This window comes from Aphis gossypii, chromosome 1 (genome assembly GCF_020184175.1).
Source record: "Aphis gossypii isolate Hap1 chromosome 1, ASM2018417v2, whole genome shotgun sequence".
Taxonomy (NCBI): domain Eukaryota; kingdom Metazoa; phylum Arthropoda; class Insecta; order Hemiptera; family Aphididae; genus Aphis; species Aphis gossypii.
In genome coordinates, this window is record NC_065530.1 from 52750821 (window position 1) to 52775315 (window position 24495).

At 35.8% G+C, this 24495-nt stretch overlaps 1 protein-coding gene and 1 long non-coding RNA gene across 7 annotated transcripts in view; one reads left to right on the forward strand and one right to left on the reverse strand.

Moving 5' to 3' along the window:
* LOC126548977 (homeotic protein ultrabithorax-like) overlaps window positions 1-24495 on the forward strand; it is a 235208-nt gene that overhangs the window by 47735 nt on the left and 162978 nt on the right. Inside the window, exon 2 of one of the 6 annotated variants that reach the window (XM_050197181.1) lies at window positions 11243-12295. The exons of the other annotated variants lie outside the window; for them this stretch is intronic. Coding sequence (XP_050053138.1) covers window positions 11243-11289 — 47 coding nt within the window. The 3' untranslated portion in view covers window positions 11290-12295. Of the gene's footprint in view, window positions 1-11242; window positions 12296-24495 lie in introns of those variants that run through there. 6 annotated transcript variants of the gene reach the window in all.
* LOC126548980 (uncharacterized) lies at window positions 944-24401 on the reverse strand. The gene is made up of 2 exons (XR_007603112.1): window positions 23723-24401; window positions 944-1590 (listed from the first exon to the last, which is right to left on the reverse strand). It is a non-coding gene; the product is annotated as an uncharacterized LOC126548980 (long non-coding RNA).

Below are 24495 nucleotides of genomic sequence, written 5' to 3' on the forward strand. Positions count from 1 at the left end.
ACACATTAAAACGTTTTAAATTATAATTAGATTATATAATAAGAATAAGTAATTGATGAGAATATTGTGCACGCAGTCCTTTTACGCCGTTACGCGGCACCTACTTCAAAATAAATAAAAACGACGGGTTCTCAAAGAGTATTGTTACATAATATATATTTAAAAAACTATCGGTTATCGTAATTTTCTTCGGTACATTATTCGTATATTTATTATACTGTTTATACGTTGACTTTTGAACGGCGATTGTTTTTCTACGATTCGTTGTAATAATAAATAATAATTATATAGCTATCGGTTGACCAAACGCCCTAGCAATATGGACATCACACATAATAATATTTAATAACAATAATTATTGTTATAGGTGCCTATTTAAGTATATTATTTAATATGTGTACGTAAACAAGAAGAAATTTAATTACTATATCGTGCCATGTTTAAAAAAACATGACGTATCTATATAATATTTATAAAACCCTGCAACAAATGATGACATTATAGGTAATCTCGGTTAAATTTATAATTATACATCGCGGCCGGCTGCGTGTAATATTACGGCAGACATCATAATAATATAATATCGTCATTATATTATTATTATTTTTAAGGTATTTTTTTTTTATTTATTTATTTTTTTAATGCACGTTAAAAACGAACGTGTATTTTTCGTCGGTCGTGTTATTAATATTCTTCTCGTTTTTACTCTCGGAATGGTGTGTTTTTATCCTCAGAGAATAATATACCAGTATATATATATATATAATATATATGTATATAGTAAATAATAATATTCCATCGCGGCTGTGTTAGGCAGGAAAATAATATATACCATTTAGGTATATGTATAATATATAAACTTACACGCACATATTGTGAGAAACTATAGCGTATATAGGATCGGTATATTCATATATATTCAAGAGTCATGTCACACGTGACGGTTTCGACGATTGCGTGTTTTTTTATTTTGAAAGAAAAAAATGCATACATAATATATATATACATACAAAAAATATATACATACAAGCAAAACTGATGCACGCGACCATATGACTAAAAGCCATATAGGAAGCTGCTGTTGCTATATACGTTGAATGTTACGGTATGTATATTATATCGAATAATATACAACTATAATATACCTATATAGTAGTATATGTATGATATTATGTATATATAAATAGTAACCGGTATTAATGTGCGCACCGGATTTATGGGACCGGAAGATTACAACCATCTTCCTGTCTCCCGGCTCGCTGCTGCAACGCTGCAACAATGCACCAGGACGAGTGTGCGAACGGTATAGTTTACTAGTCCCCCGGCGCGGGCGGCCCTGCCGGCCCCGGGACGTGTGCGTGCAACCGTGTAAGCCGCTCCTGCGGGATCCCGAAATTGAGGAATTGAGCTATTGGTCGTAAATAATGGCTGTATTATTGGATCCGGCTGCCAGGTCCCGCCGACCCTCGTTCCCCGTGTGCATCATATTGCTGGCTGCGGCGAGTCCCGGCGAGCGTCGCGTTCTCGATCTTCGCTGTGTATGTTTTTGCGCATCCTTCTCACGCGTGGTCCAAATAGTCCTCCGGAATCCTAAATTATACACAACGTCATAATATAGTAATAATATAATATACGCGTTCGCATAACACGCATATATATATATATAATGTATATATAGCTATTTGTATTTGCGCGTGTGTTGGTGAAAAGGGGAGAAAGCGCCCCCTTTCAGCCGGGTCGTAAACCACGCACTTAACACGTATTCTGGATTAGACTGCGACGTGATATATATATATTATATAAACGTGTATATGTGTATACGAGCTCACACACGTTTAGAACCTATATATCCTATTTTCGGGTCCGCTACATATCAACGCGCGAGAGTGGTCTTATATGTAATATATCCTACCGAAAAGTGATAGGTCGGCCGTATTTCGTGTTGTCTTAGCGTTTAAAAAAAAAAACCCAAAAGCATAAAAATTGTTAGCACGTTTCATATAAGTGTAGGTATATAAAATATGGTTAATAACAAGCTCATATCCACGGTACATTGTATTTACGGATTTTTGGGTTTGGTCGTATATATAGTACTTTATAGTTATACATATATTATTATATTAAGTTACCATTATCGATAAATCGACTTATTCTAAGAGTAGGCATAGGTGCAATAGGTATAGGTAATAAAATACATACTATATTAATTCCATATTTCCACGAACTTTGAATAAATTGAGGGAAAAAGGTTTTTCTTTCACGTGCTTAAGACTTAATACATATTATTATACTCATAGTGGTTTATAATTTCTTTTTTGTACAGTTTCTTATACGTCATTTTTAGTACACCATCGGAATTTCATCACAGATTACTATATTGATTTATATAATATGCCATTATAAATATGCTAAAATTTTTAACACATATATTGGGGCACATCATACTTAAGTCGTGAATAAAATAACTATCTAAGATATTTTCGTATATTCTAACTGTATTTATGTATATATTACCAATATACATGTAGATGGATACTAAAAGTATGTAAAAAATAATACCAAAGTATATATAGTTGTGTGTGTATTATACAAGAGTCGTAGTAGGTAGTATACAAGTGTTTTAACGTTAGCGTTGTGTATATATTTGCAAAAAAAAAAAAGAATAGGAATGTTATTCAAATAAAATTGTTTCAACGGCTTTGCAAATGTGTTACCGTTCGGGGCGAGGCATAAGAATATTACAAACGCGGTTAGACATCGAGAATGTCGACTATGAGATACGTGTATGTGTATATAATATGAATAATAAATACATATGTGTTACTACATTATATAGGAATAGGATAAGATACGTGTACACGAATATGTCTTCGCACGTGGGCATTTGCTACTTGGTATGGAACGTGAAGAATAATTTTACATTTATTATTAAAAAAAAAAGAAAAAGAACAAATTTTACCATTGAATTATGTCCTTTTCTTGTGCCCATTCCCCACATCCACCTCCGGGCTTTCCTTAAGGCACACATTTACGACGATATCCGTGCTTATATATACTTCCACTCCGTACATAATGCGTACGTAAAACATATAAATTTGGTCGCCTATGCTGTTCATATATTTATATTTATATATATATATAAGTAAAGAGGATATATATTATGTTTATATATTTTATGTACGTTAGAGTTGGTGTACTTGTGTGTTTCCACGGCAATACGTTATAATCGTTGTCACATCGGCCGTTGATTTATTATGTTTTATAGCCCGTGACATTTAATAAAAAAAAAAAAAAAAAACGAAAATAAGTAAAAGAAACCTTGAGAGAGGGAAACGCTCGCACACACACACACACACACACATATAAATATAATACACAAACCCGATCTCGCTGGCTTATAACCCGCCCATCCCGCCTATACAAATTTCATTCCGAGTTCTCTCCGACCGGCGCAGACATTAGTCTTTATTTTTATCGTATATATACATCTATACGACGCGGCGGCGGCGACGGCAAACAGGCAACGTGTCAGAGTTGCCGGGTCTCCAAGGTTACATTGTAGATATTATTATACGCTCGCGCTTCTCGTATATATATATGTAGTATGTATATGGCGTGCGTGTGTGTGCATATTTGTACACTGTTGTGTGTGCCGGGTATGTTTTTCGAAAAAATACATTTTTCAACCACTTGAACGATTTTTTAAGTGGCCGACCGACAATCGACCGCGCTCGATCGTCGTCTCTCGCCCGTAACTCGTATCCGTGCAGTATAGGTTTAGGTATTACGTGTGTATTATATGTATATATATATATATATATATATATTATATCCGTCTAGCGTGCCTCACAGATGTACACTTAATACGTCTGCTCAATGTCCGATCTCGAAAATCTCCGGAAAAATTTTGTTATTAAAATACGCATATTCTCTACGATATAATTGTTATATTTTGTAATTTACAAGTATAGGTATGCGTGGTACGAAATTTTGAGTAGAAATATTGGAATACGGACCGTTGCAGCATCTCCTCACGAGTACACGTTGTACTATAGAAATAGTAATGTTCGACCACTACCACAAAGTGTAAAAAATAATTGTGTACAGTAAGAATGAACTTTTTTCGAAACTTTTGTGCGCATAAAGTATAGTAAAACCACTAATCTAAAGCACGGTCAACTGTGTATATTATTATACCTACGTCATCTCAACATAATATTATCTATCAATAAAATATTGGCAATTTAACAATTCTCCTAATGCACTTTTTAATAAAACAGTCGTTTTTAAACCTGTTTTGATTCGATTACCACGTATTGTAATGCGTCCATGATCTATGAGTTTCTCCTTTTGGCAATTCTAGCGCGTGGGTACAGATAATTCCGCTTTGTCATCGTTTCGACAACTTATAGATAGGTACTAATATATATTCAATAATATATTAAATTATACACTTAAACAGTTGTAATATGCATAATAGATATTATACGCATAGATTTGAATTTCGCATTTTATATTTGAATACGTTAACTAGTTTTTTTCTTCTGCGACATAATCTACTGGTATACGATTTGCCTAAAATCATAAATCAAAGCTATTCTATGCAAAACGATTGAATCGGTTTTTTTTTGGCTCGACTTCGAAAATATTTTTCAATTACGTTCGTGAGGCCGGCGTCGTTATAACAATCATTGTACAATCGTGAATAAACGTTACACTGAATGAATGTCATAAACGTGTTGAAAACAAACATCACAGCGTTTATCTCTGAGTCATTCGTGCGCGGACTGTTCAGATGAAAATCGGATAATAGACCACCACCAAGGAAACTCGAAAACTAAAACGTGTGTATACGCATAATATATACCTACTCAACACGCATATTAGTCCTACTATTATGCATCTAATTCTTTACACAATCATAAACGACAATGTTAACCACACGTTCGTTTTACTAACGATTCGCATAATAATAATGTATGTATCTATTTATAATCTGCGTATTATGGCACTTAGATTGCGTTTAATTACAATATAATATGATTAGCATAATTTATACCTATAACGTGCCCCATCTTTTGACGCGAGCAATAAATATAAAACTTATACGAATAGGTATTTTGATTATTTTTCGTTATAATAATATATACTATTATACCAATATATAATATACGATATTGTTTTTAAACCGTTGTCCGTCCGAGGACGTTTCGAACACGTATATTCTGATCGAATTTATTACACGTTTTAAATAGCAATTAGTAACCGAATAAAATATTATGTACCACGGCGCTGCGACCGAGACGCGGCCAGGCATCCGCAGACCATTTTAATTATTTTCTATGACGTTAAACACAATATCGAAAACACTACGAAGGCGATGTATTAATAGTCCACCGTTTTCTTCAGACTCGTCGGTAGCATATTATATTAACCATGTTATATTGGTCCAATAATAACGCATCTCCTATATACTATAAAGCGTACTTTTGCGGATTTGTTGCCAGTGTTTAAGCATTTTACCGTATCCTATTAATACACTGCAATGTGTATAAGTTTTTTAAAATCGAATTTTTTTATCCTTATCTTTTATTTTCTCTATGACGGAACACTGCAATATTATCGTATAGCATTGTATCCATAGCGTAGGTATACGCCTAACCCTACCTACCAACCTACATATTATATAGATTAACGATAATTATGTGCATAAAAAATTTGCATAATTTGACTATAAGTCAGACCGTTAATCACATTATTGTGTGTCACGGCGCCGCCGGTACCTACGCTTACGACAATCTACTTATGTCTTTGATATAGGAACAAGTGTACAACCGCGATATTGCACTCTTATTAATTATTTGTACCCGTGACAATAAAATTTTAATAGACCATAGTCCGTCCCAATAAGTAAAGTGAAAAATAATCGATGAGGTGATAGATTTATTTTTTGATTACTCAAATTCATAATTATTACATTAGCTAACTAAAACAAATAAAACTTTTCTTAAACCTGACACATCTGGGACGTGTTTTGACGTAATATAACATATTATTATATTAAGGTCGTAGTAAAAAAATGGGAATATAGTTTATTACTTCTGTCTTTACTAGACAGATTTTATCTGAATTGTGCGTCAGGACCTAAACTGGCCGCACCTCGCCGTGCAGTATTCTGAGTCGAAATTCCTACGTGATTCACAACGAAGCACCTCTATATTATGGATTTTTACATAGACATAATATGCGTGTGTTTACGACTTTACGTGTATTATATGCAGTATTCTTACTGGCGTATTATACGCGTATATTAGTGCAGTCGCCGGCGAACCACGTTATATTAAAAACAGTAACTCAACCTTACGACGAGGGGTCAGACATATTATTATATTATTTATCTCGGGGACGTCGCGGGAATTTCGCATGTCGTAAATCCGAACGCCCGATATGACTACGCGTATATTAGACGTAGGGTATGCGCACAGCCCGGCGCGAGATAAACGAGTCTATATATGTATTGTATTATTCAAAAGGGGGGTACTGACGTCTTCGAGGAGTCGGTCTATTAGCGAAATTAAACTCGGACCCGAATTTACGGGGGCTACGCAACGGTTTTTGCCGAGGCGACGGCTTAAGTCTCTCGCCGCCCCCCGCTCCGACAGCGCCAACGACGACGACCCTCTGACCGGGGGTGGACGTTATTGCAGTGGCGTTACCGTGGGTGCCTTGCATGCGTGGACCGTGACCGCACGTCGGCGCGTATATACATTTATACCGAATTCGTCGAATAACTAAAACTGTACTTATAGTATTATATTATAGTGATGATAATACTTAATGCATTTAATATCGCAAATTGCAGCGTTTACGATCAACGAAATCGCTAACCGCTCGAATGCCATACATAATTATAACTATAGCGCATAGAAATATTATTATTACGAAAACGAATCGAACGCGCGAGACTGTAAGGATCGTAACTAATACCCACTATAGGTACCTATAAATCATAATACACAAGACGTCTTTCGCGTCGACGGCGGTCTGCAGACAGATAATTTTTTTCGCCGACAAATTAAAAAACGATTTAATCGTTTTGATTCATGTGAATCACCCAAGGATAGCTTCGATAACGACTGCGGACGACCACTGATCATAAATTCATTCCCACAAACGGCGCGTAACGTCTCGACGGATCTCCGCAGTTCATTGTTGTTATAAATTTCAATATTACTCGTATTGTACCGATGCCTTCTAGGTGGGTGGCTTTTTGTTCTTTAATCGAACGCTTTGGCGTTCCGTTATTAATCATCGGTTTGATATTTGTTGATCGTACAAATCCAACGTACGTGCAAACGTCGTTGTATCTTTTAAAAATCACGCGTCCGTGTCGACCAACAGGCGTATACTATTTTTCTCCTCGGAGGCGTATACAGCGCGATATGTAATGTGTGTGTGCAACGCAGTTGCGAGGTACCTCATAGAACAAGTCGTACCTCGCGTATCCGTACAGAAATCGTTCGAAAAAATTGATTTCGTCCGACACGATCGTCGACGCGCTCACTAATTAAGTTTTTTTTTTTAAATACTATTAATTTCCGTGTACGGTGTTTATAAACCGCACGTACCGCGGCGCGCACCGAAAACGCGCGAACGTGATTTACCAATTTATCTTACTCCTACTCCTACACGGAATTATATATCATACTATACTATGAAGTTTAAAAACTTTGTGTAGATGTTTTCGACCGGTGTGTGTGTGTGTATGTATGGATTTTTGGTAATCGCATATTATATATTATTATCATACACATACGAGCAGAGCTGTCGGTCGGCGGAGTGTACATGTAATATTATTTCCCGACGGCAATAGCATAGCCCGCGTAGTTTTTCTGGCTTGAAACACCTCGTGGTCTATAATAGATTATACTTCACGTTTATCCTATACATACCCGAGGAATGGTATATTAACAAAAACTATAATCGTTTTAAACGATCGTCGCGGTCGAGGCGTGTCCCGTTTATAACGAAATGCTGTACATATATTTTTATATTTTATCCTATACAATCGATCACGTATAATTAAACAATAATAATATACGAATAAAATACTTCGACTTATATACGTTATTTGTATATGTTATTCCTTATAAGTTATCGTAGCGGTTGTGGCATGTCGTTTCTCAAAGATGGATATAGTCTCTCGTCACTCCCGTGGGTTTGGAAAAATCCTGAGCCTGAATCCTTTCGGTCAACGTTGTCCGAGTAGGTATACACCGGAGGAGTAACGCTCTCGTGAAAACAACAACGTTGTATCGCCACCGCTCGATGTATATATATAAGTCGTATTTTTAATATGGTAAACGACGGCTTAATGACTCGCCGTCCAGAGATTTATATGTGCCATAAATCACTCAAATCGTACATAATATGCGTACTTGCACACGTATATGTATAGGTCATTATGCTCCTCGGAGTTAAGAAGGAGCTTCCTTAATCGTTTACACGCCGCGGCCCCCGTAAATAACGACATTTTGTCTGTATCTACTTTTATAATAATAATATCCCAACGACTACTTCTCGCTCACACGCATGGACACAACCGTATTATACACGATAGGAAGAAACGAGAAATTATTTTTCCTCTTACATTTATAATATCATGTAATATATATATCTGTTGGAAATATACACGAGAGACGTCCGGGACAATGTTTATTAAAATAAAACGAACATAATATAATAAATATATGTACGACGGGGTATATTATGTTATACATATAAAATTTATACGGTCAGGAGTGTTTTTTAGTTGACTTCTCAACACAGCGTTCGTGCTTATCACCTATTTTATAAATATACACATAATCCTTTCGTTGAATCGTACATTATGTAACTTTCGTGGACATAAAAATAAATTTTACTGCTGTCGAGTATTTTCTATTTATATATACGAGAAATTTCTTTTAAGTTGCACACTGTGCAAATGAAAAACCAATTTATGCGATCCGAATGCCGCAAGTTTGTTCGCGCATTTCGCGCATTTGATATTTTCACATTATTAACGCATGAATTAAGTCGTCGAATGGATCTAATTTTTCGGCCCGACCGTTTTTATTATACGTCGTAAGGAGGAATGCTTTGCACCACTATACATATATACGTGAATACAACGTGTGCGCTTCTATTTATGTATGTATTTATGTTTACAGAATAAACGATATATTTTATGTGTAACGACAAAAACTCTTTGTATTTCTGAACGTCGTCGTCGTGTAGCGACACGCAATATCCATATAACACACGTGTACACATACACACACACACACATACACATGTACATAATGTACTTCCGTGGCGTCACGACGAAAACCGTCGTATCTCTCCGACGGTGCTTCCTAAACGCGTCGTGACGTTTATATCGCGAGTGCATATAAATATCGTCGGGCCGTTATATTATCTCGATCCCATCGGAAGTCCATTGGCGCCTTGGAAATATAGCTGAAAATCGCGTTTCCTCTCGGGAGCGCTGACAAAGAAAAGCGAACTGCACGAGCGTGGGCTTTCGGCGGGGGTGCAGTGGAAAAAACACACACTATACTGCAGTATACACACTATTTTAGTATTTAAGGGGCAAACTACACAGAAAGAGAGAGAGAGAGAGAGAGAGAGAGAGAGAGAGAGAGACAAATACTATAAATTTTGGACTCGCATCCTTGTTTAGAGAAATGTCACCGGAATATTTGCGCGATATATAATATATATTATACTGGTCCTCGTGCGGCTGCAGTGTGTGTGTGTGTTATATTGATGTATATTATATACAGAGAGAAATTAATAGAGAGAAAGAGAATATCCAGAGAATAATACAGAGAATGTACTCTTTTATAGCCGGACCAACGAGTCGTTTCCTCCTTGTACGAAACGCGAGCGACTACTGTGCACGGCGGTATGCACTATATAAATGTGCGTGTGTTAGTGCGCAATAATATGGGCATATCACCAATTCGCCAAGTGTACGCGCGGTGGCGGTTCGCCTGTTCTAGACGAGTTAATAGCCTAAATGCAGCAAAAACGACCCGATATATATATATATTTAATTAATTATTATTATATTATATATATATATTATTATCAGAGCGCTTTTTAATGGTGTCGTGCGTATATATTCATCGTGCCAGGACACGCCTTTAACGATCCTTAACGGCCTTGTAAAACATCCGAAACCGCGCTTGTATATATGTGTACGATATTATAATAGTGTCGCGCGCGAACTAAACCGTCGTACTCGATAGAACAGATTTTATAAATTTATATAAACATAAAAATCGTCGTACATCACGAACGCATAACGCCAGTGGTCTACATAGTGAACGCATAATAATATTATTATGTCCTAAAACATTAAATGCATGAGAATATCGATGCAACGAATCGCGCTCAATACACACGCGACGCATTATGTCGTTTATAATGTGATACTATAAATTATAATATTATATAGGTATATATGTTTTATTATATATCTGGGTGCATTTTATCCGTGTACGACTCGACAGAGATGTATTGCAGAGAGGATACTATAACGCTGGCGCGCGCGCGACTGGATAAATAACAATGACATCTGGGAGTGTCTCTGAGACATCCGTTCCTTTTTTTTTTATGCATCCCACGCTTTTTTTTTCTGCTTTTCCTTTTCTCCGACCTATACAGGCACACATAGTGTATATGCATGTATACGATATATATTTATACACTAAGGTTTTAGTCTAACCGGGTTCGAGATTTATGAGGACAATTTCTCCGAGGGGTGTCGCGCGAGCAACCCTTGGAATAAAGGGACCTTTTCCTTCTGCATCACGGTGACTTGTCCTTTTATGAACTCGCTTTGTTTCTAAAACAGTCGTTCCCACTGATACACCGCACGCGCGTCTATAAATATCGTAGGTATACACCTACTCTATATACCGAGTGGGCTGCAAACTTTTGCGTACAATCAAATTAAAACGCCGGATATACACAGAGCATAGTTATATACATCTATGCTACCTATAATAGTAGCTTGTATCTATATTGTACCTACCTATATTATATGTGATATTGTGTTCTTAACGCCGTCGGCCATAAAATATATTATGCGAATAACATTTTGTTCTCGATTCTATATATGCTTACACCGATCGACCGATCGAATCAAACTACACCTAACTAATAATCACGTTTTGTTTTTATTTTGTTTTAGGTAAGAAAATGTTATGTGTAATATCGTATATATATATATTGCAGTAAATGTATAATATACGTGTATGTCATATTGCGAGTACGTGCAATAGTTTTATGTCTTGTCGACCGGCACGTGCGCGGTTCGCTGGTAAGTATTAAAAAATTATCGCCGTCATCGGTTTTACATATTAATATTATATATCATACGATGTGTAGGCATTTTCTTGGCACTCGTCGTCCGGACGATATTATAATATTATGAGTGTATGTGTTACAATATTATATTTAAGAGTGTCGCGCCGGATGGGATCGTTCGCGCATGCAGAAAGTCACATTATTTAACGGCAATAATAATTGCCACAGAAGCGTATTTCGAGTGGCCGAGGGGCGAAACAAAGCGGCGCGATTCGAAAATAGGCGAAAAAATAAAATATACAACAGAAATAAAAAGGACGGGACGGCGCGTGCGGGGTAGTTCCGATATAAATATAAATATATTATGGATACGACGTGGCCGAGTTCCAAGTCGGCAATATCACCACCACGAGGTTTGGGGGGTGGGGTAATGAATGATTGCGTCTGCGACGGAATGTTGTGTTACGGCCTCGCAAAATCCGATAATCTAGCGCGAATATAGTCTGTGGCAGTGATACGACTAATAAATGTAAAATTATTAATTAAAACCGCATAGTGTAATTTTTATCATAATAAAAACAACGTTACTGCAAAAATCTGTAGTGTTCCGTCACACCAACCACTATACGAATGCTGTCGTAATATAAATTTAAAAAAAATCAATGCATCAAAGTCCAAAACAATGATATTTGTAAAGAACCGAAGGATGAAAAGTCCGATAAATCGATTTACATAATACATATTACGTTAACAATATATATAATGTATTTATACATATGACTAACTGGTTTAAAAATAATAGTCTTCCATGTGCAATAGACTGACTGACTAAATATTTTAAAACGTCGTACATGAATGATGTAATAAGCTAATAAATAATATGATGCTGAAAAGTTATTTTATTTATTTCTGACCCACGGGTACATTATAAGTCCTAAATAAATTAAAATACATTGTTCTATTAATATATTATATGTACCTACAGATAAAAGTATTTGTGATGAATTAAAGAAATTAATTTTTTGAATTGTTACTAATTTAAATCATATCATTAAATGACGAATTTTAAACTTAAGAAAATCAATTCAATAATAAAAAATATATTGCGTCGATATAATATTATGTAAGTAATGTTTTATGTTTCTAATTTCTATTATTTCTAAAATACAATTTGCTCATATTTCTTAAAGAATACATGCATTTACTATCCACTTCAATCTATCGACATATTTTGGAACTTTAAATTAAAAATTGATAATTAATAAAACGATAACTGGTGCAAAAAATATTTAAATTTTCAAATAATAAATATTTGTACACAATTAATTTCAGTTAGTGTGTTAGTAATATAAATAGGTGGTACCGTATATTATGAATATTTTATAATATTAGTATGCAAATGGCAATATTCGGCATAGTATCTGATGGACAGTAAAATAATTATAAAATGTATTCGATTCGTATCCGGGTATCAATAATGCCAGGCGAAGATTGTCTCTATATTTAATGCTCTTTGGATGTTATTATAAATTGTTATGTTATTACGACAAAGACGCCAATGCCTCATGTTAGTCGTCTTTGTATTCAGTCAAGCTACTATTTATACAAATGCAAAATTATTGCTGTCAGTATTTGCGTATATATAATGTGACGGCGTCGTTGACAGTTTTATTATATCATTATTATTCGAATGTATAACAGTGGCGCATATAGCTTATAAATATCATGGAGAGGAAGGAGTTCAATTTAAATAAACTAAAATTAAAAATCAAAAATAAACCACAATAAATTAAATCGATTAAATATTTTATTTTGTCAATTTGTATTAATAATGTCTAAACAATTTAGGAGAATTTATTAGGAGCCACCTTCCTTTATCATCCAAGTCATTGTAGCTTTGTATGAATGTATTGAATAATACAGTATTCGGCTTCTTAGTTACGACGTAGATATATTTATTCGTATTTATTTTAGTTAAAACGTTCACATATAAATAAAACGGTCAATATATAGGAAACCTTTTACAGAGTTAAAAATCAAATTTAATCGCATTAAAATTCTATAAAAACCATCAGTCTTTCAATTATTTTACTATTTCCGTAAATCTAATCTCTAATAATTATTAAGGATTTTAGTTGTTAAGTAGGTATACTATCTACATATATTTTGTACTTTCAAAGTAGTAGGTAACATTTTGTTTCACTGAAAAAAATCGCACAGTTCACACTCGGTACTATTATTTGTAGTAATAATAATATCTTAGGATCAATCGCATATATCACTACAATACATATGGCATACGGAAAGATATTTACTTTTTAGGCATAACTTTGGACTCGCACACACGTTTACGGACGCGTACAGCCATGAGGAGGGTGGACCTTCGAGCACGAACCAGAACCGGATCTTTTCGCTGGCATTAAATAATAATAATAATAACATGGACCTCGGCGGCGGACGGCGACATACCTATAATAAATAATCGGTGGCTGCGCGTAAATCGTTCGTGTACGTAAAGAGGACGACGCGGTCGGCCGCGGGTGGGAGTGAGAGATGTAGTGCCGTGGGAGCGAGGTGGGAGATTTTTTTCTCGATAGAAAAAAAAAATAAAGGTATACTGAGGGTGGTGGTGGTGGTGGGAAAAAACCTGCAACCGGTTCAGATTACCAGTTTTTTGGAATTTTACACGAGTATAGGTATTATTATTATTGTTATTATTACCACTATATGGGTTGTACGTTATCTATCATCGCGGGTTGTTGTAAAATATATTTGTCTAGTGAATCGTATCAATACCTATACATAGTAACGATATCAGTGAAATTTTTGCGAGGGTTGCAGGGAATCTACATAATCATACAGAAATTTAGAAAATTTTATAAAATACGCGCACCGTCGTAATATACGACTTTCTGTTGTAGGGCTCAGTGACCCGAACCGTCTGGGTAGTTATATACACTGTAACTGTGCGACTGTATATATACCCAAGTATGTAATATACCGCGCTTCGCACTGTAGGTTACGCCGGGTATGTGTACATTTAATTAACGCTGAGGTATTTGTATAATAATATATATTTACACGGGGAGTGAAAAAAAAAAGTATAAGACGATACCTGAAATAAATACGCAGGGTGGTGGCGGCGGCGGCGAGGTTGTGCGAGAAACCGGCAGTTGTGATTTATAATGAGCGTTTGGCCGAGTGCAAAAAGTAACGCTTATTTTTTATTTTAATTAATAAGGCACCTACCGCAGCCGTATTTTATTCTTAATAAACGCCCCTAGGCTGCAAGTCGTATATCCATCGACCCGTCGTGCAGCGTACCTTATTATATATATATACCTACCTAAACATGCACATTGCACATGATAATATAATGTATAATATTAGAGTTATGTTAAGTGCGAGAAATTGCACAAAGAATGACGGAATGAAAAAAATAAATAGCTTAAAAACTTAATAAATACCTAATTGTACCGTGCAGTCTATTCAATTATATCAGACAATAAAGAAAAGAAATCATACTACTCGTATATGAATGCAATTACACGTGTCTATTGACGATGACGACAATTCTCTCTATGTAAGTAACAGTTAATAGTTAGTTATTATATTTATGATAATATTCATCATCATACGTTTACCCGGAAAACCTGAAATTCATAAATATATTATTATGTCGTCTAAATATCAAATAGTAATTATGTATGTATACACACAAGGGAACGAATTAACTTCAATGACCTTTCTTCTTCCCCCACACCTTCATCAACTATATCGGGTATGATTTTTTTTACTGTCACGTTAAACAGATATATTATATATTATAGGTATATAGCGTGATTAAAACCACAGTAGTTTAAAATGTTACTACAATACATAATAATTTAATGAAAAGGTTAGTTTTCGAACGAGTCCGGAAGTGTACTCCTGTGTAATACACTAATGATTTAACTGTATAAAATTTCCCCCTGGAAAATATTATTACTATATATTGTGCGTGATCAGCAGTCATTGTATAATTTAAATTGATAAATTTAATAATTTTTTTTTTCATAACTTACAAGCTATACAACAAACAACAATAATGCATACCGAATAAATGAGATAAGGTAAACCTAATTAAATATAGATACAAATTTATAAAACTCGAATAGGGAATCTTCTCCAATAACGATTAAATTATATTATTAATAACATTTTGTGAAAAACATTTAATGTTCTTTTTTTATTTTTCCGGATAGAAAACAATAACTCAAGAATATTGTAACGCGTTTTACAAACGAAAGAAATAAACAATTTTAACGAACGTATACCAATATTTTACGCGGAAAAAATAAAAACAAGAAAAACGCGTTATTGGTCTCCGGTGCGCTGCAGCGGGACTTCCGGGATTCCATAGAAATCGGAATAAAATAATTTGTTCAGTATAAAGTCCACATGAATAAATCCCACAACGCGTATCAGTATATTATTATTACGGTTATATCGATTATGTTAATATTATAATAAATATTTTAAGCTTCACAAAAGTGCAGTCTTGCCGGGGCGTGGTTTTATTGGATTTCAATTGATTTTAATAAAGAACGTCAGTGTTCATAACAATAATATCATTTATGATGTATAAGTAGTACGAAAATAATAATATTATCATATTACATAATATTATTGTACAATAAAATAAATATAATCTCCATCATTCGTGTGGTCGATACATTCGTGCGTAACTCGTCGGCGTCGTTATCAACGACCATACATAGGCGGCAAAGAACGACGGCGCCCAATTATTATTGTGCTCGTCTAAACTCTAAATCACTATAATCTATTTTCACTGCTGTGGTACTATATATTGCCGTTTGGTAAAAATAAAATAAATCGACTACCGGACAAATTGACGTAAATTAAAAATGATGTAACGATTTCGCTCCTCGTTGCGGCCCGTGGCTTATAATTTGAGTTCTGTAATTTGTTATTTTATATCTCGCGCGGTCACCGCGGCTGTCCTCGGGTAGTCGACAACCCCTTACGGTGTTTTATACGGCATGTACGGTGAAAGAAAAAATATCGACAAACGTTTGAAGAATAACAATCGAGCGCGTCCGAACACAATTGCAGGAAATAACGAATCGACGACATCGTCGCGATCGCGCGTGAAATATATTTTAATATCGTCGACACCCGAAAAAAAAAAACAAGCGCCGACCTATCGCGCGGGAAAACGTACTCTCGTTTACGCTTGATTCGATGGAAAATAAAAATCGTAGTTGCCGCAATATCTGTAGATACGACGTTTGCATATTATTATAATATAACATCATAATGCTCTATGATAATATTATTATTATTATTATAAGTAGTCGCACTTGACTACGGTGGCGATTAAGCAGCCGTAAACTATAATTTCACGTGGTCTCGATTACTGCCCGTGTACGTATATTATATATAGTTATATATACTAATAATAATGTATACAAAGCCCCGACTACTTTTATTTTACAACCTCCGCCGCCGCCGTCGTCGTATCGTGTCAACCGGAATGATTTTTATTAGTGTACTGTAGCGATTTATAGCGCGGTCACATATATATATATAATATTGTAATAACTGAACACGAGCTATAATATATATTATGATCGAACGACGAGACCGTTGCAGAATATAACATCGGATTCGGTAGTATAAAATAGTATATATTGTAATATTATGTTCTTAGCGTCAATTATCGTCATTATTTTCCCTAAGTTTTTTTTCCGTCTCACTTCAACAAGGACTTTTCTTCGTCCCGCAACATTGTTTATATTGTTTTTTTATCGTTATTACGTAGGTTTATCCACGCATATAAATCGCTCGAAAACTCGTAAATCACAATTTTTTTTTATAACGGCCATCGTGCGTCATATACCTATAAATTAAACGTCGCCATAATTTGGATCGTATTATATTATCAACTAGCTCTCGTATATAATATTAATTATTACCAGCTACTTATATAATATATACGCTATTATTTTAAAAAGTTAACGAGGTCTGTTGTTATTTTTCTGTTCCGCTGCGGTATCCGGTTCGTCTCGTCGTTACGTACATTTTTTTTTCGCATAAACACGGTCATGATAATTATAAACACCGAAGCACCCGCACAGACACGGTACGCGGGCATTATATACCCGTGTGAGCGCTTTTGACTCGGACACACGCGTACTTAAGTGTGATTAAAAAAACAAAACTCACAGTCGTGTCTCCTATAATACTACATTTATTTCATACAACTATGCGCATTCCTCATCCACGCATTTACTATATAAACGCAGAGCTTATCACGATACGTATTATCGTTTTTTTTTTGTTGTTTATTAGTTATGTGTACATAATATAGGTACTTTGCATGCCAAAATTTTTTGTGCAGACATAATGTACTGGACGAGTGTTATAACATAGATAAAGGCGTCGAATGTATAATAATGTATATATAGTCCGACGGGGCCATTTCGTAAACGATTTCGAATCGAAAAATTAGTCGTTCCGGACCGTACAGCAAACGTCCAACAGCTGCCTGCTCCTCTGCGGGTCGTTAAAGTGTATATCGCGCCATTTCTACGACTGTAAAGCGGGTTTTGCACCAAATATCGAAAAACGAAAGAGACAAAACAAAAAAATAAACTATCTTCGTTTTTTTATTCATATATATAAGAAAAACAAATGGCCGATGCACCCCCTATCGACGTTCGTGCGGCGATTAGCTTCTTTGCGCGTACACACAGACACACTTATAAATATACACGTTATTAAACGCGACCCAAATGATAATGTTGCATATATAATATAACTGTACGCAGCCGTGCCAATTCTCTCCGTTCTCCTCGTCGAGCGGGCAATCGTTTTATGGTTGACGGTGACTATATAGTGTGCGGGGCGGTCGCGAAATGGCCGAGTGGAGGGGAGGGCGTGATGAAGATCGCTCTATATATTTCTCGGACGTTATATATATATATGTATCGAATATGTGTATGTGTGTACGTCGTACGATAAGGTTGAAACCGATCCAAAGGCCGACCCGTTTTAAACGTTATATTCCTCTCGTGCGCCACAACGTCGCCTATGTATCATCGTACACATATATATACATTCTTGCGGTGCGCTATGTATACTTGATATCGTACACGGACAGTTATATATTTTGTTTTCTCTCCGTTAGTCGTCTGCTAGCGAGTATTTGACATAATAAATTATTGTGACATACAAAAATAATATTAAGTTATTAGGTATTATAATATAACTATTCCAAGCAATATCGGCGAAGGTATTTGCGTATTATATCATTTTTATAATCACTACAGGTCCGTGTCGGACGGGCCCAATGAAATTTGAATAAACGATCGAAATTTTTCCTTTAATTCGGTTACGATTATTATATAGTATATTTCAGTTAACAACTCCCATCATCGTAACCCCTCGGATTCCACATCCAGCCAAATCAGAATATAAACTAAACTTTCTAGAACTTTTAACTGCAGTATATAGCTAAAAGAATTATTTAAGTAAACGATTATTTAGATACTCTTTAAAAAGTAGTTACTTTATCATAAAAATAAAAATTACGCTTTATAAAAACATAAAACCGTTTGTATAACAACGCGAGATAGGGTCCCGAGTGCTTGAGACCCAAGTGCTGTTGCACCCCAACTTGCGCAGCGCTCTGCGAGTTGCTCGAATTGTTATAGTATCATATAATGTATAAAATATAAATATTGAGCGTTCGATAATTCACACGAACTGCATCAAATATGGGGTGTTTTGATAATCGACTCGTTTTCGGACGTATATACGAGTGGTCGTTAAACCATATCCCTAATATAACATTATAATGCAATTGGAAAAATAATTTAATGAATACTAATTTAATTAATTACGCGCGCGCGCAGACCTGTTAACTAGTAAATTCTCGACTATCCCACGATGGCTAATTATATATAATAATATGTAGGTATAGGTACACGCCAGGGCTCGTGTATACATATTTTATTTTAAATTAACTGTGTATAATATGCATACGATTATTATAATATACGATGTTTAAACTTCTGTTTATTAAACGATTGTTATTCTTATATACGTAATATATTATACATTATTTGTATGTGTATATTCGCACGTACTAAATTAAATATTTCTCGTATGTTATATCGTATACATATACAATATATTACACGTACATAATAATGGCGGTGTAATATTATAATATATAATCAAATGCCGCGATCGATGCGAATAATATACTTAACACGAATATACGGCGGACCCGAGTGCGTATATGGGGTAGTCGTGAAGGCCGCCCATACATCATAGCATAATATTATTACCAATACGCGCGTATTATACATATCGTTATAATTTATAATATATGGAAATCGACGAAATTGTCACGTAGCCGTGTGTACTGTGTATATATATTTATATAATATGCTTCGTATTCGAAATCACCGCGGCGCCGCTGTTTACGGTCCTTTCGTGCGCGTTCACTCTCTCTCTCTCTCTCACTATAGCTCTTCCATATAGCCGTCGCGTACACACGTCGAATATATTATTATTCTTTCTTTCGCTAATATATACAATATATATATCCTCCGCCTATATATATGTATATATATATAGGCGTATCGCGTCTGCGTTCACCTATATGTGCATATACATATAAGTATAATATTCAAAAGTACTATTTATGTATACGCGCATAAGATCCGACTAGATTTATGGGCCGTTCCCCGTGGGATTTCCACCCCCGTCACGTCGTTTCCGCCTCGGGCGTTTATGCGGATCTATACTATTATACATATATACATATATACGCGCGCGCGCACAATACGCTCATTTCTTTTTCCAAAAAATTACAATCGCGTTCGCCCGTGAACCGTTTTTCGAGCGCTCTTTTGCCCCTTTTTTTTATTTTTATTATTCATCTCCTTAGCTCTGCGGTAAAGTCTATATCCTGCACCGCCGCCATTCCATAGTCGCCGACGGCCTGCCCTTTCCGTGTACTCCATATACATACAACGCGCGGCGCTATTAATGCCGGGATTTTTTTTTCGCAATAAATATCTGGTCCTTTTTGCGTTTGTCTGCCGGCTCCTATATATGCGAATCTCTTTTTTTCGACCTCGTATTTACATATATAGGTTTGTAATTTATAACCACACCGTTTCGGAATAAAAAGTATTCCACCAGTATCGATAATTTATGTGTGTGAAAACACAGCATTTTAGGCTTTTATATATACATTTACGTATCTGTAGCAGTCGTTTATGTGTTTTCGTTATTCGTTTCGATGGTTACATTACTGAACTGCAACGCAAACGAGTAATATCATTAATATCTGTGCTCAATAGGATATATCTGGTTACATACATTTTCGAAAGGTAATGATAAAATTCCGCATCACATAAACATTAGGTACTTCCTAACAATATTAAATTAATAAATACTTCATATAAAAGATTTTTAACAGAAATATACATTAATGATAATATATGTTAAAGGTTTTACTATTATTAAAATCTATTTCTATAAATTCTAATGTATGCTATTATAATAGACCCATATGGTTATTAATTATCATCAATTAATATAGACTGACTTTCAATAACATATATAATAATATCGTACACAGTTATAAAAAATACATTTTAACGGTTTTCATATTGTAAATTTGTTTGATTCAAAACTGGTCCGTTCTAAAAACATAATAAATTTAAAAAAAAAGTAAAAAGTAGTTCCATTGTTCCTGAGTTTGATATAGCTGCAAGATCATGATAACGAGTACGAATAAATAAAAAAATAACCAATTTTAAACCAATCTGGGCAACAGACATAAAGTGTGAACCCGGGTTTTTGCAAAAAAAAAAATAAAAACGATAATAAATCGCATAGAAAGAAATACGCGATGGACGCGCACACGTCACACAATCGTTTGTATCGATATTCTATATTTTTATTATATCGTGGTATGGTATTGTATATATATGATATAAATGTGTTATATAGCAAAAAACTCTCCAACTGATATGATCATCATTTATACGACGTATATTATATATTATATAGAAAACAACCACACTTGCAGGCAGTTTTCTATAGACTTTTAGTATAACTCACTCGGACGCCGTGACTCAATTTCTTATTGTGGCCTATAGATACCCGTGATATATATATTTATGATCGATATAAATATATGAAAAAAATTATCGCGTATAATATATATACTATATTGAGTCGACGATAAAAACGTTAAAAATCTAAATTTTCCGTTGTGTCATACGCATAGATTTAGCGCACCCATTATTAATAAATATTTTAATACGGTGATGGCACTGCGCGGTTTTCGGGTAGGTATACGCGTATAGTTTAGTTTTTAAGACTATGGGTTTTTCTAAATATAAAATCCATTAGGCCCTGGATGCAGACGCAGAAGATGGAAAAAAAAACAAAAAAAAAAAAACCCTCGAGGAAACTGTAGCGAGAGTATATATACTGCACAAACACACACACACACATATTATATAATATATGGCGGGGCGGCCGTGGCGGGGTGGAAATAATGCTCGGTCTGCGGCGGCGGGAAGGGTCGAAGACGATTGCCGGTGATCAATCTTGTCGCGGTGCACGGCCCGAGGGTGGAGCGGGACTCGGGGACCGGGTCTCGGCGACCGGAGGGGTGGGTTTTGGCCGGGGTTGCCGGGGGATGATGTATATGCGCGCGTTGTGCCGGCCCCTCGACAATACACCGCCGCCCGGGCCCGGCGTCGCGCGCACGCGAGTGTGTGTGTCGGCTTGTACGAGTGTGTAAGTGTTAGTGTGTAGGACGCGCACCTTTATGTATGCCTCGTGTTCCGGCATTTTTATTGATCACGGCCCCCCGGACCCGCCTCGCACGTGAAACCTCCACCCGCCGTCGACGACGACGTATACGCACTTTGTACGCACACACACACACACATAGGTAATATGTGTGCGTTTCCAAGTACAAATAATGCACAGAGATTCGTGAAAGGTGAGTGCGTGTCGTTATGTGTTTACCTCTCCACCGCCCAAAAACCTGCAGGCGGGTTGACGAGAATTCTGGAGACGCGAAGAATAATATTCATTAAAGTCTTTCTCCCCTGTCGTACGACATTTAAGAACGCGTACGGTAATATCATGCTTAAAGGTTTCGAGGAAATGTTTGTGTTTTTTTTTTTTTTAATTTTCATCGGATCGTAAGGTCGGTCAAAAACGGTTATGACGTTTTTTCGAGTGTAAGTACACCCACGATACTCGTCTAAAAATAATGTCTTTATAACTATGTATACACGTGTGTATATATTATAAATATATCGAAAACAAGGGACCGCGACGACGGACAAACGCCGACCGACGACGGGATTAATAACGCGTTTATTTTCGCCAACCTGAATCGTTATTTATCGGTTCGGACACATTTTAAATACGTCGTCGTCCGCGTTTCTGTTTCGCATCCGTCCGATCGACGCGGAAAAGCTTCGTGACGACGGTTACTACTTTTGCATTGCCAGTGCGTTATTTATTTATTTTTTCGTAAATATGTGCGCACGCGTAACGCACATGGTCCTCTGCTCCAATAAATCCGTCGTCAGTGTACGTTCATTATATACACACGCACCCACCCAAGTTGATCTCTCTACGTATCTGCTTGCTCACCCGAAGCATTATACATTTTAATGTCCGAGTAGATGGCTTATCGATTTCCGAGATAGTCGACAGTGGTTCGTTTTCTGCTGTTTCGCGATAGACGACAGTGTAATAGTTCAGCATCATTAAAATAAAAGAAATGAAAGTGATAGATAGTGGATAATATTATACTGTTTAGAATCAATAGTTTTGAACACTATACACTTATTTCGAATATTTGATACGATTGATTATTTGATTGTTATTATCGATCACAATATAATTATATTACTAATTTTTATAGTCTTTATTAATTTAACCTTAAGTACCTATATACTCGTAAAACAGTATAATAGTAAACCTATATACTTCATAGGTGAAATAAGCAACCGCGATGGGATGATCGATTGACGTAGTTATAATAAAACAGTTACAGACCGTAAACTTGGAAAATGATTTCTTTTATTATAATAAACTACTGTTATATTCGATATTTTATCCGTCAGTGGCATATATAGGCTATCAGATGAAATCGAAAACGTGTCCCTTTCAGATTTTTGTCAGATACGCGCGACGGGGTTTCGACTATAGTAAATAGGAAGATACCGAAAGTGTTTTCACCCTTGAAACTATCTTACCCCTCCACCACCCCCAGTGAACGCTTCAACGGTAGATTTAAACTACTTACCCTTTTGACGCACTACCACGATGCGTGCGTAATGCACATAAATGTTATGTAGGACACCGCAGATTTTAAGTAGATCGTCATCGCCAGCGTTATGTTCCGTTCTTTCCTAGGTTTGAACTGATATTGACACCCGCACATGCACTCGCAAACTGAGCAAACTGTTCGTAAACCGTAGGTATAAAATATTATTATTGTTAATATAATATATACGACGCCATTTTTGTGCAGATGCATTACGCACTCTTGTCGCCCGTGACAAAAATCTATTGTTCGATATACACAAACACGCGCGTAAAAATATTTTTTTTTTTTTATTATTATTATCATCAATGCAACCCTCTATCCAACGGATCGCACGGTCGCGGTGTATCCGTCTGCTGGTGCTGTAGCTGCTACGGCAACAACAGTAGATAGTGTGTGCGGAGTTAAAGTCGCGAGCGGTCCGTTTACGTGTATATTATTATGGCTACGAACACAAACCGATTCCGTCGAACAACTCAAACCGAATGATGCCTTTTCTGTGAAGAGGTGCGTTATTTTTCATAGATTTATGAAATACGCCCGCCTGCAATAACGATATACATGTGCATTTAAATCGTGGAATGGTAAGAAAATTATACACCTCTATAACCCTAAATGCGCGAGCTGTACCTGCTTATAAACCGTGCGCACACATAAATATATTTGTAGGACAATAATAAAAGGGTTTCTACAGTGGTATTATATAGGTATGAACGCGCGCACGCATTCCCACTGTATAATACATAATATTG